The 13,551-nt window shown below is 39.4% G+C and overlaps 1 protein-coding gene across 1 annotated transcript in view; it reads right to left on the bottom strand.

The window, feature by feature from the left end:
- Nucleotides 1-2,930: 2,930 nt before the first annotated feature.
- The window catches only part of CDH17 (cadherin 17), a gene marked incomplete at its 5' end in the record, with an annotated part of 83,390 nt that continues 72,769 nt past the window's right edge, over nucleotides 2,931-13,551 (bottom strand). Inside the window, 4 exons of the mRNA XM_007453239.1 lie at nucleotides 2,931-3,031; nucleotides 6,033-6,146; nucleotides 6,281-6,397; nucleotides 12,373-12,612. Coding sequence (XP_007453301.1) covers nucleotides 2,931-3,031; nucleotides 6,033-6,146; nucleotides 6,281-6,397; nucleotides 12,373-12,612 — 572 coding nt within the window. The remainder of the gene's footprint in view (nucleotides 3,032-6,032; nucleotides 6,147-6,280; nucleotides 6,398-12,372; nucleotides 12,613-13,551) is intronic.

Genomic DNA, 13,551 nt, shown 5'->3' on the forward strand with positions numbered 1-13,551 from the left:
AGTGAAGTGGGAGTTTAAGACCTCTTTGAGGATACTGTAACTAAAAACAGAGAGTAGATTAGTTTCAATTTTGTCAGGTGGGTGGCTCTAAGATGACAACAGCGTAAGTGGCCTACATGAATCAGCTATTTCATGTATTCATTCAAAAACTTATAGAGGAGTTTCCCTGGTGGTGCAGTGGTTGAGAGTCCGCCTGCCAATGCAAGGGACACGGGTTCGTGCCCCAGTCCGGGAAGATCCCACATGCAGCGGAGTGGCTGGGCCCGTGAGCCATGGCCGCTGAGCCTGCGCGTCCGGAGCCTGTGCTCCGCAACGGGAGAGGCCACGGCAGTGAGAGGCCCATGTACCACAAAAAAAAAAAAAAAAGACTTATAGAAGAGCTACTATGAGCCAAGACTTGTCATAGAGACATTGAGAGGATTCCAAGAAGTCCCAGACTAGTTAGGGAGATCAAATGGGCTCTAACTGTAGAACATAAGGTCCATAAGCAAGGCACAAATATGCACTCTTGGTTGCAAGGGCAGAAATATATTGAGCTTTAAGTAATAAGGAATGTACTGGCTCACAGGTTAGGAAAGTCCAGGGCAAGGTTGCCTTCAGGCACAGCTGGATCCAGGCACTCAACATCTTCAGAATCTTCTCTCAACTCTCTGTGGTCCTTGTTCTGGGGTAGGCTTACCTTTTGTGGTAACTAGAATGCTCTGAGTTTATTTTCTACTCGTTTAGCAAATTCCACTTAAAGAGAGCTATTTTCTAAGAGTTTCAACACAATTCTAGAAGTGAGAGATGGGGAGATGGGGGAAAACAGGAAGTTGACTCTACTCAAACTATACAGACTAGGTGTAGAAGAGCCAGGTGAAGGGGAGGGGAAGATGTTTTCCAGTGGAAATGGAACCATCTTTACCAGAAGAGGGAATAGATCCTAGAATTTTCCTCACCACAGTACAGAAGTTTAGATGAGGTAGTGGCCTGCTACCCTGTAGTTTCCTAAGAGAAGCCTTCCCAAAGGGACCAGTCTATAAATTGGTCTTCAAGCCTTTAGGAATGGGTGGGATCTGGTCATGGAAGGAAGAGAAGGTTTAGAGGGAAGGCCCACCCAGAGGAAGAACAGCACAAGAAATGTGAATACTAATCTAATCAGTGATTTTAGACGAGAAGGTTATGTGTGATCAGTCTATTATTAGGTGATACAAGTTGGTCCAGAGAGAACAACCCTGAACTGAGGCAGGAGGCATCCCTAAGCCCTCTGAGCAGACCTGCCTTGGGACTGCCTCAGTCTTTCAGGAATGATAAAGTGCTTTCCGGAAAATAAACAGGGCTAGCAATGATGCAATTTTAAGTGAACTAAATGTCATATTACAGTCACTCTTGGTCAAAAACACACAAGAAAATACCTATAGAAGTTGCTGAGAAAGTTAAACCATTCCTTAGGTTGGGATATAATTTGCTGTTGGTGCTCTTAGATTTTTGTTTTCTTGTTTTGTCTTTCAGCATATGGTGAGACAAGAGAGAACCTCGCCCATTATGAGATTTCCGATGAGCCTTGTGTGGGAAAAAAAACAGGCAAAAGAGCTCAATGTTATCCTGAAGCAAAGGATAACATTGTATCAATACAAGAAAGTAATACTGAGGTCTTAGAAATAGAGTTCGGATATTTTCTTTTGTTTTACTTTTTTGCCTTTAAAAAATATAATAAAAGCCCTCAAAGAGGATTATTTATGAAAAACAGAGCTCCATGGCCTGCTTCAGCCGTCATTGTAGGAGCACATTTGCAGATACAAGTTGTTTTCCCCAAAATTCTTGACAATTCTGAGAGGCTGTGTAATGCTGAATGCTTTCAAGCCTCAAATCAGAAGCCAGAAAACAGCTCAGGGCCTCGAAATGCTTCCAAATCTCTAAGGTTTTCTTATTTAAAATTTTAAAATTCCTAGTGTACCTGCCTTGGACACCCCAATCCACAGTCATGAGCACAGGGAATTTTTATGTCATTGTGGACCCCCTCTTTATGGGTTAATTCTACATGGGAGGCAATTTTGATAAATGATAGATAACCATTGTTATCTAGTCCTTCCCTCAACAAATGCAGAGAACCAGGAAGCAGAGACAAAGAGATCCAAGAAACAAAACCAAAGCCAATGTTTATTCTTGATTTTTGTCACTACATCTTTTGTGCTTCCTTATCTTCCTCTACTGTTAAATATATAATAACCGAAACTTTATTAATATACACATAAAGAAAACATGCGCAGCATGTGAGCATGGTAGGTAGTGAGTAAACACGGTTAGTGGCTGGTGTTTGCCCCAGGGTTTATGAAGCAGGCCTCTGCATGGTCTGCAGTGGTCTCATGCTGTTCCCAAGTGCAAAATCCTCCAACGAAAAGCAACATAAGCCACGTGGGGCTAAAGGAGGCTAATAACAACAAAAAGTTTCTGTTCAAACTAAGGGACAGGTCTGCGCTTTAATTTTTTTCCTGAGACTTAGCTTTGTTCTTTCCTCCAACAAATGTTTTAAAATTAGTGAAATACCAAAGGAGATATGGAGGAAGGAGACACGGGATGGAATTAGAAAAAGCATAAATGGAATCCAGGATGTGCTGTGATGGATGACTGATAGATCTCTTAATGAAGAAAAAATGAACAGAGTATCTCATCAGCCCCTCTCTCCCTAAGGGGGAAAAGCACATACATTTTTGTGTTTGGATACATAGCTAAGGCTTTTGCAGAGTGGAAAAGTGTCATGAGAAAATGGAAAATATCTCTAATGTCTACAGCACATGAAATATCTAAGAGTAATAAAATAGTAAAGGGTGAGAGGGTATATCGTAAAAAATTATAGTGCACATGTTGGCTGAAAAGCAAAATTATGGGATTAAATGGTTGTGTTACTGAAATAGCATTTGGTACATGGACTCAAACATTCCTTTTCACATTCAGTTTCTCAGAGGCTTGACTTCAGATGCCTGAGCACTTTCAACATTATGTTGGCCTTTATTCTTCTTTATCTGGAAGAACACGACTGCTAAAATTATACCTAAAAGAGAAAATTCAAAGTCAAATAGATGGAGTCTTAAAATGTACTGTCACATTCATTTATAAAGTAGCACCTGCATAGGAAAAAATGACTCATATAATTTCATTTTTGTTTGTGGTTCAACAAAGTTTCATTGTCCTGGTGATTAAGAGATTCTAGGCGTGGGCTTTCTTGGATAAGTAAGCTTACCACTTATCTTGTTGTCACTAAGTATGTAACAAGTCCCAAGTCATATCGAAGCTGGTGGCTATCGCTGGGTCTCTATCAAGGAATATAGGACTTAATGCCTACACTACCCTGAAGACTGTGTGAGCATCAGACAGAATTCCTGAACTTCAGACACAGTCAATAAATGTTGATTCCAGTTCTTCTTCCTCTTCCCTAGAGGAAGTAGTCCAATGAGAAAAACCAGAAAGCTGTTCTTAGACCAATTCACCTACCTAAAGCCTACTTTCACCATGTCCACATCGAGTATTACATTTTCTTTGCCGTCTTCCTCATCGCTCCAGCTTGAGTAGACTACCTAACCTCTCTGGTTTCCCCCATCTCTGACCTACTACAAAATTACATTGTGCATTTTAGCACTAAATGTATACTATAAATCAGAGACTTATCTGGAAAAGTAAGTTGTTTTTAAGAAATTAACCTGGCAGTAAGTTTACAAGAGGAATCATGGCAAAAAAGACTGGATGCTCAGAAGCCTGTTAATAATCTTGCAATAATCCCAACCCTCCTATTTTGAAAAAAGGATATGAAACTACAAGATCCTATTATTTCTATCTTTAGGTCACCAAACTCATCCAATCTTTAACTTGTGGTAAAATTATGAGAGTAAATGGTCATGTTCGAAAACGATGGCATAAAAACTCAAAAGTCCTTTCAAGATGAGAGGACGAATAGAATAAGAAAAGGCATAGAGGTAGAGGGGAGTTTGATAAGTGAGTAAACCTCAAACGCCAGCTCAATTACTATAAAAGGTGTGCACCAAACTGTGGTTCTCAAAGAGAAATGATGGTCACCATGCAATATTAGGATGCGTAATGGTCATGTCACAAAGGCCCTTGTATGTCATAATAATGAGGAATTCGAATGGAAGGGTATAAGGAAATGAGATCCCTTTTAGAGCTGTGAATCAGAGTCCAATGTGGTAGACTGGATGGTGGCAGAAAAGACCAGATGCCAAGAGAGCAATTAAGAAGACTTAGAATAATCCCAGCTCTTCCTTTAAAAGAGAAAGGATGTGGAACTGTATACACCCCTTTACACAGGTGAATTGATGAAGTATCTACTTTTTATTTTTAATACATCTTTTTTGGAGTATAATTGCTCCTCAATGCTGTGTTAGTTTCTGTTGTACAACAAAATGAATCAGCCATATGCATACATATATCCCCATATCCCCTCCCTCTTGAGCCTCCCTCCCACCCTCCCTATGCCATCCCTCTATGTCGTCGCAAAGCACTGAGCTGATCTCCCTGTGCTATGCTGCTGCATCCCACTAGCTATCTATTTTACATTTGGTAGTGTACATATGTCGATGCTACCCTCAATTCACCCCAGCTTCCCCCTCCCCACCCTGTGTTCTCAAGTCCATCCTCTGTGTCTACGTCTTTATTCCTGCCCTGCCACTAGGTTCATCAGTACCATTTTTTTCTTTTTTAGATTCCATATATATATACGTTAGCATACAGTACTTGTTTTTCTCTTTCTGACTTACTTCAACCTGTGTAACAGACTCTAGGTCCATCCACCTCACTATAAATAACTCAATTTCATTTCTTTTTATGGCTGAGTAATATTCCATTGTATATATGTGCCACATCTTCTTTATCCATTCATCTGTTGATGGACACTTAGGTTACTTCCATGTCCTGGCTATTGTAAATAGTGCTGCAATGAACATTGTGGTACATGTCTCTTTTTGAATTATGGTTTTCTCAGGGTATATGCCCAGTAGTGGGATTGCTGGGTCATATGGTAGTTCTACTTTTAGTTTTTTAAGGAACCTCCATACTGTTCTCCATAGTGGTTGTATCAATTTACATTTCCACCAATAGTGCAAGAGGGTTCCCTTTTCACCACACCCTTTCCAGCATTTATTGTTTCTAGATTTTTTGTTGATGGCCATTTTGACCCGTGTGAGGTGATACCTCATTGTAGTTTTGATTTGCATTTCTCTAATAATTAGTGATTTTGAGCATCTTTTCATGTGCCTCTTGGCCACCTATATGTCTTCTTTGGTGAAATACAAGTAGCTCATGGAGCTCAACAGCAAAAAACAAACAACTCAATTTAAAAATGGGCAGAAGAAGTATCTACTTCTAATACTTAACTTGTGGTGAAGACACCAGTTGAAAGAGGGTAAGGACTACAGTAGGCACTGAGCTGTTTACAAAAAAGAAGACAGGGAACTCTGCTGTCTAGCCAGGCCAGGGGCCATGGCAGAGTGAGGCCTGTGGTGCAGTGGAATTATTCTGAGATAATAAAGAATCAAGGCCCACAGTCACAAAACATAAAAAGGGGAGTTCTGCAACATTTCAGGTATGCCAGCATCTCCACTGGAAGGCTAGCTTCTACCTATTCCAACAATGGTAGACCAGACCATAAGCTCTGTGAGTGATGGATCTGTGTATATCTGTCACTGTGTTCCCCACCAAGCACAGTGCCTGACACATAGCAGAGGCACAGCTACTGCATTTCTTTCTCCTTCATCATGAAAGCTTGGTAACTAGGCATAAAATACAATAATTTATTCTTTAAAGCCTCTTATGTTGTATTTCCCAAACTAACCAGCAAGGCAGTGATAGGTAAAGGGTGGTACTAAAGCAGTAGCTCCCAATCAGGAAAGTTGGATATGGTTTAGTGATGACCTATATTCTTGGTTATTGCCTAGACTGCCATTTGAGCAGCCCCACACCAGTCCATGAAGTCAGACCCTGATGTGAGCTTATGTTTCCAAGGCCCAGAACAGAAATCCTTGAATCTGAGAAATTATACTCACCGATGACCAAAATGGTGGTAAGGAGAATACCAACTGTCATGCCCACAGTGGGTATCCCAGGCATGTGACCTGCTGGCTGGAAACACCTATCTTCCACACACTTGCAGAAAGTAACTGAAAAACAGAACAATATTTTGTAGATAAATTTTCGAGCAAACAATTGCAGAATCCCATCTCAAAGACAAGAATTCCTACAAGCTACCATATTGACAGACATTATCCCAAGTTGCCTGCAGCAAAATATCTACCTGGTAAAGAGACAGTCCCTTCCAAGGGTGGCCAACCGCCGTCATTGATGCGGACTGGGACGTGGTAAACTCTCTCCTCAAAGCCCGTGTGCTTGGTGGAGAGGCTGGCATGAGTTCCTGTCAGAATACGGAAAAAATGACTGACATGAGAACACAACTGCAGGCCCCTGGATGAGCAGGAATAAAGCTCATCTCTGTATCATATAATACTAAAGTTGACTAGGAAATGGTTAGATATAAGTATGAGTTAAACTACCAAAAGTATTACCACTCCACAGGTACCCTCCATAATGTCAGAAAGGATGCTAAAGCATCCTTCAAGTTCTCAATTCATGACTTCTCTGTAGAAATGAATACTAAATATAGTAGGTTGTCATTGCTCGCGGTAGTTATGTTCCATATAGTAGCCACAAATACTGAATTAGAAAGAGAAAACATATTTGAAGAAATAACTGCTAACTTTTTTCCAAATTTGATGAAAAGTCTAAATCTTCAGATCCAAGAAGACAGACAAATCTTAGGAAAAAGAAAAACGAACAAAACTACACCAAGGCACATAATACTCAAATTACTTAAAACTAGTAAAAAAGAAAATTGTAAAGACATCCAGAGAAAAAAGACACATGACATTCAAAGGAACGAAGAAGAAACAATACAATCCAGAACACAAAGGAGAAATACCTTTAAAGTACTGAAAGAAAAAAGTCTCAATAAGTTTAAAAGTATTCCAGTCAGGGCTTCCCTGGTGGTGCAGTGGTTGAGAGTCCTCCTGCCGATGCAGGGGACCCGGGGTCGTTCCCCGGTCCAGGAAGATCCCACATGCTGCGGAGTGGCTGGGCCCGTGAGCCATGGCCGCTGAGCCTGCGCGTCCGGAGCCTGTGCTCCGCAACGGGAGAGGCCACGGCAGTGAGAGGCCCGCGGACAGCCCAAAAAAAAAAAAAAAAAAAAAAAAAAAAAAAAAAAAAAAAAAAAAAAAAAAAAAAAAAAAAAAAAAAAAAAAGTATTCCAGTCAAATGTTCTCTGGTCACTACAGAATTAAATTAGAAATCAGTAACCAGGAATATGTGGGAAATCCCCACATATATAAGAACTAAATAGCCCACTTCTAAATAACCCATGTGTCACAGGAGAAATCTAAAGGGAAATTAGAAAGTATTTTGAACTGAATGAAAATGAAAACATATCAAACTTTATAGCATACAGCTAACATGACACTAAGAGATAAATTTATAGCACCAAATGCCTATGTTAACAAAGAAAAAGTTCTCAATTGCCTCAGCTTCCATCTAAATAAAAATAGAACAAGAAGAACAAGCTAAATACAACATAAGAAGAATAAAGGAAATAAAAATGATCTGAACAATGAAATACAAAACAAAAAAATAGAGCAAAATCAATGAAACCAAAAGCTGGTTCATTGAGAACATATCAACAAAATTAATAACCTCTAGCCAGCTTGATTAGGACCAAAATAGAGGCAAATTTTTCCAATATCAGAATGAGGTGATATCACTACATATTCTGCAGATATTAAAAGAATAATAAAATAACATTATGAATAACTTTGTGCCAATAAATTAGACAAATCAAATGAAATAGAGAAATTATTTGAAAGATACAAACTAACAAGCTCAACCAAAAATAAATCTATAACTTGAATAGCCCTATATCTATTAAAGAAATTGAATTTGTAGTTAACTCATGGTAAGGACACCAGTTGAAAGAGGGTAAGGACTACAGTAGGCACTGAGTCCTACTGTAGAAAACTTTGGGCCAGAAGCCTTCACTGGTGAATTCTATCAAACATTAAGGAAGAAATAAAAAACAATTTTACACAAAATTCCAGGTAATTGAAGAGGTAGAACCCTTCCTAACTCATTCTACGAAGCCAGCATTACTCTGATACCCAAATCAGATGAAGACACTGCAAGAAGAGAAAAATACAGACCAATATCCCTTAGGAATATAGATAGAAATATCCTTAAAATTTTAGCAGATCAAATCCAACCGCATATAAAAATGCTAATATTTCACCACCAAGTAAGCTTTATCCCAGGAAGAGAAGACTGAATTAACACCCAAAAGTTGATTGATATACTTCTCCAATTAAGAGACAAAAACAACAACAACCAGGGCTTCCCTGGTGGCGCAGGGGTTGAGAGTCTGCCTGCTGATGCAGGGGACATGGGTTCGTGCCCCGGGCCGGGAAGATCCCACATGCCACGGAGTGGCTGGGCCCGTGAGCCATGCCGCTGAGCCTGCGCGTCCGGAGCCTGTGCTCCGCAACGGGAGAGGCCACAACAGTGAGAGGCCCATGTACGCCCCCCCACAAAAAAAACAACAACAACAACCACCAAAACCCCAAATCAACCATACAATCATCTCAATAGATGCAGAAAAATACACCTAAAATTTTTAGCACCCATTCCTAATTTAAAAAACCCCAAAAACACCTCTCAGCAAGTTAAGAATAGAAGATAAAGTCCTTAGTCTGATAAAGGGTATCTACAAAAAACCTGTAGCTAACTTTATACTTAATGGTGAAAGGCTATGAATGCCATCTCCCTAAGATTAGGAACAAGCCAAGTTGTTTCTGCTCTCACTACCTTCATTCAACATTGTCCTGAAGATTTTAGCCGCTAAGAAAGCAAGCTAAAGATATAAAAGCCATCCAGACTGGAAAGGAAATAAAACCTATAATTCACAGACAACATGACTGTCTATGTAGAAAATCTATGAAAACGTAAGAAAAAGAGGGAGAGAGAACTTACAAGTGAGGTCAGCAATGTTATAGACTACAAGATCAATATATAAAAATCATCAATTATATTTCCACATCCTGGAATTACTTATAAATTTAAAATTTTTAAATATCCAAAATAGCACAAACATATGAAATGCTTAGGGGAAATTCTATAAGAACCATACATTGAAAATTAAAACACATTGCTCAGAGAAAGTAAAGAAGACCTAAATAAGTGGAGACATAATCATATTCATGGATTGGAAAATTCAATTTTGTTAAGATGTAAATTCTCCCCCAAATTCAGCTATAGATTCACACAATCTCAATCACAATCTGCATAGGTTTTTTGGGTAGAAATAGACAAGTTCAATTCTAAAATTTATATAGAAATGCAAAATAAATATTTTGAAAAAGAACAAAGTGAGGACATTTACACTACCTGATTTCAAGTCTTATTATTCAGCTGCAGTAATCAAAACATTAGAGTATTGCTATAAAGACAAAGAGATCAATGAAACAGAAAAGAAAGTCCAGAAATAGACTCATATATATGTGGTCACTTGATTTTTGACAAAGCTGCCAAGACAATTCAATGTGAAAATGATATTTTCAATAAATAGTGTTTAAACAATTAGATAGCCGTAACTGTAAAAGCTAAAACTATAAGACCTCTGGGAGAAAAAAAAATAGAAAAATTTAGTGACCTTGGCAAAACTTTCTTAAACAATACACAAAATAGTCACAAATTATGGAAGAAAAAAGTCAGTAAATCAGATGTCATCAAAAAAATTTAGGGGTGGGCTTCACTGGTGGCGCAGTGGTTGAGAGGCCGCCTGCCGACGCAGGGGCATGAACCAGGAGGATCCCACATGCCACGGAGCGGCTGGGCCCGTGAGCCATGGCCGCTGGGCCTGCGCGTCTGGAGCCTGTGCTCTGCAACGGGAGAGGCCACAACAGTGAGAGGTCCGCGTAACGCAAAAAGAAAAAAAAAAAAATTTAATTTGCTCTTCAAAAGGCACTGTTACAAAATAAAAATGTAAGCCATGGCCTGGGAAAAAATATTTATAAACATATATCTGACAAAGAACTTGAATCTAGACTACATAAAGAATGTTTATGACTCAACAACAGAAGCCAAACTGCTAAATATTTTAAGCAGGCACAATATTTGACGAGACACTATACCAGTGAAGATATATGGATGGCAAATAAGCATATGAAAAGATGTTCAACACCATTAGTCATTAAGAAAATATAAATTAAAACCATAATGACCCAGCAATCCCACTCCTGGGCATATACCCTGAGAAAACCATAATTCAAAAAGAGTCATGTACCAAAATGTTCATTTCAGCTCTATTTACAATAGGCAGTACATGGAATCAACCTAAGTGCCCATCGATAGATGAATGGGTACAGAAGATGTGGCACATATATACAATGGAATATTACTCAGCCATAAAAAGAAATGAAATTGAGTTATTTGTAGTGAGGTGGATGGACCTAGAGTCTGTCATACAGAGTGAAGTAAGTCAGAAAGAGAAAAACAAATTCCGTACGCTAAAAGAGAAAAACAAATACCATATGCTAACACATATATATGGAATCTAAAAAAAAAAAAAAGGTCATGAAGAACCTAGGGGTAAGACGGGAATAAAGACACAGACCTACTAGAGAATGGACTTGAGGATATGGGGAGGGGGAAGGGTAAGCTGGGACAAAGTGAGAGAGTGGCATGGACATATATACACTACCAAACATAAAATAGATAGCTAGTGGGTAGCAGCTACATAGCACAGGGAGATCAGCTCAGTGCTTTGTGACCACCTAGAGGGGTGGGATAGGGAGGGTGGGAGGGAGGGAGACCCAAGAGGGAAGAGATATGGGAACATATGTATATGTATAACTGATTCACTTTGTTATAAAGCAGAAACTAACAAACCATTGTAAAGCAATTATACTCCAATAAAGACGTTAAAAAAAAAGTTAATAAATATGTTAACAACTCATATAACCATATTAAAAAAACAACATAATGAAATACTACACTCCCACTACAATGGCTAAAATTGAAAAGACTGAGCATAGCAAGCATTGGGAAGAATACAAAGCAACTAGAATTCTCATTCACTGGTGGGAATGTAAAATGTTACAGACTATTTGGGAAGCAGTTTGATATTCTCTTAAAAATTTGACTGTATAGCTACCATATGATGACTTGTAGGTATTTAGCCAAGAAAAATGAAAGCATAGCTCCTACAAAGCACTTGTTCACAAATGTTCATAGCAACTTTATTTGAAATAGCAAAAATTGGAAGCAATTTAAGTAATAATCAATATGTTAATGAATAATAAATCATGATATCGTCATACAATGGAATACTATTCTACAATATAAAGGAGTGAGGTGTTGATATATGCAACAACATGGTGAAATCCCCAAATATGTATACTAAGTGATATTCACCAAACAAAAAAAAGAGTACATGCTGTTATTTTATTTAGATAAAATTCTTGAAAATGCAAACGAATCTATAGTGACAGGAAGCAGATCAGTGATTACCTGGGGGTGAGAGATTGACAGTGTGGGGTGGAAGATAGGGATTGCAGCAGAGCATGAATAAAACTTTGGGGGTGGTGGTGCTGTTAATTGTAAGTCAATTGTAAGTCAATTTTTAAAAATCATGATGAGCGGGTTTCCCTAGTGCGCAGTGGTTAAGAATCCACCTGCCAATGCAGGGGACACGGGTTCAAGCCCTGGTCCAGGAAGATCCCACATGCCGTGGAGCAACTAAGCCCATGTGCCACACTACTGAGCCTGCACTCTAGAGCCCGCACGCCACAACTACTGAGCCCGTGTGCCACAACTACAGAAGCCCTCATGCCTAGAGCCCATGCTCAGCAACAAGAGAAGCCACCGCAATGAGAAGCTTGCGCACCGCACCCAAGAGTAGCCCCCTCCGCCGCAACTAGAGAAAGCCCGCGCAGCAAGGAAGGCCCAACACAGCCAAAAATAAAAATAAATAAAATAAATAAATTTATTTTTTAAAAATCATGATGAAACCTGTTTCGCAGCTGCCATTGGAAATTTTGCAATGTTACTCTGATTGTCCAACTATTCATGTACACTAAGAGAGATGTTGTGTATTAACAATCTTTCTTTCCTCCAAACCCTGGGGGCTTTCAATCCTCTGGAGAGCTTGCCTGTGCAAGTTTCCACAGCATGAACTTCCTTCCAGGAGCATGGAAGAAAGCTCTGTGTTGAGTGCTGCGTGCATACCAAGGCAAATAAAAACTCATTCCATCGCCCATCAGTGTTTTTCTCGATGTTCTTTTGACAACTCACCATTGATTTTGGAAACTTCCCAGTCTTTTTGTAAGCTTTCATTGCCAAGGGAAAATGTAAATTGTCGACCCTGAAATGACTGCTGATCATCATCAGTGGCCTCAAAAATGAGACTTCCGGGTGCTTTAGGGGGATAGCAGAAGAACAAGCCTGTGTACTCCTTGACCAGCCGTGGCGGGTTGTCGTTCACATCCTTGAGGGTCAGGTGGAATTGCACCGTGGAGCTCAAGGAGGATCCACCTAAGGAATTGAATCATTGAAATATGGTATCTGCTTTCTCATTCTCCTCTCAATAAGAAAGGATATTTCCTTTTCTTTAAAAAAAAATTTACAATTCAGACTTAGTTTCATTTTCTGCTTAGAAAGTCTTGATAATACTAAGAATTATATGCTAATATCTTATATACATTACTTCAAAACAACACTGGTGTACATTTACAGAGGAGAAGACTGAGGTTCAGCGAAGTTGTGTGACTTGCCCAAGGTCACATAGTGGTAGAGAGGCTTCCAACCCAGGGGATCTGACTCTAGAGCCCATACCTTTAATTGCTCAACACTGACTTACGCATGTTCGTTAAGTTTTCTTATAAGGCTCATTTCTTCAGCTGTAAAACGTGACTTTATGAGGATCTGACATGTATTCTTAGAAAATTGTACAGAGCTGTACAAATGTTATTTGCTGTGGTATCCTGGAGAAAATTTTGACCTCTGTAGCCTGAACAATTGGTAACTGTGTGATCATGGGCAAGTTACTTCTCAGTACCTTGGTTTCTTCATATATCAAATACGGTCAATAATAGCACCTACCCCATAGTGTTGTATGAGGGGTAAGTGCTTAGAACAGGATGGTCAGTACAACGTAAACACTTACTGTTCTCATTCTCCCTGACGTTTCTACAATTTCTGACTCCGACCTGCTTCAATTCCAGTAAACACTATTTGCCTGCTTTTCTTGTCGGCTGTCTCCTTAACCAAAGGAGGAAGTCATTTCATCAATGTGTATCATTTCAGGGCCAACAACTGCAAACAGAGCAGGGTTTTGAACCCCAGTTTTGATTCATGAAACTTCTAAAATGTGAGAGGCCTTTAGGACACATCCAAAGCGAAGTGCTGACCCCACAGTACATTTTAGCGGAAGGCACAGCACAAAGGCTTAGCCAGAAACTTCCTGCTGGTTAA

Source organism: Lipotes vexillifer, unplaced genomic scaffold (assembly GCF_000442215.2).
Source record: "Lipotes vexillifer unplaced genomic scaffold, Lipotes_vexillifer_v1.1 scaffold1038, whole genome shotgun sequence".
NCBI classification, from domain to species: Eukaryota; Metazoa; Chordata; class Mammalia; order Artiodactyla; family Lipotidae; genus Lipotes; species Lipotes vexillifer.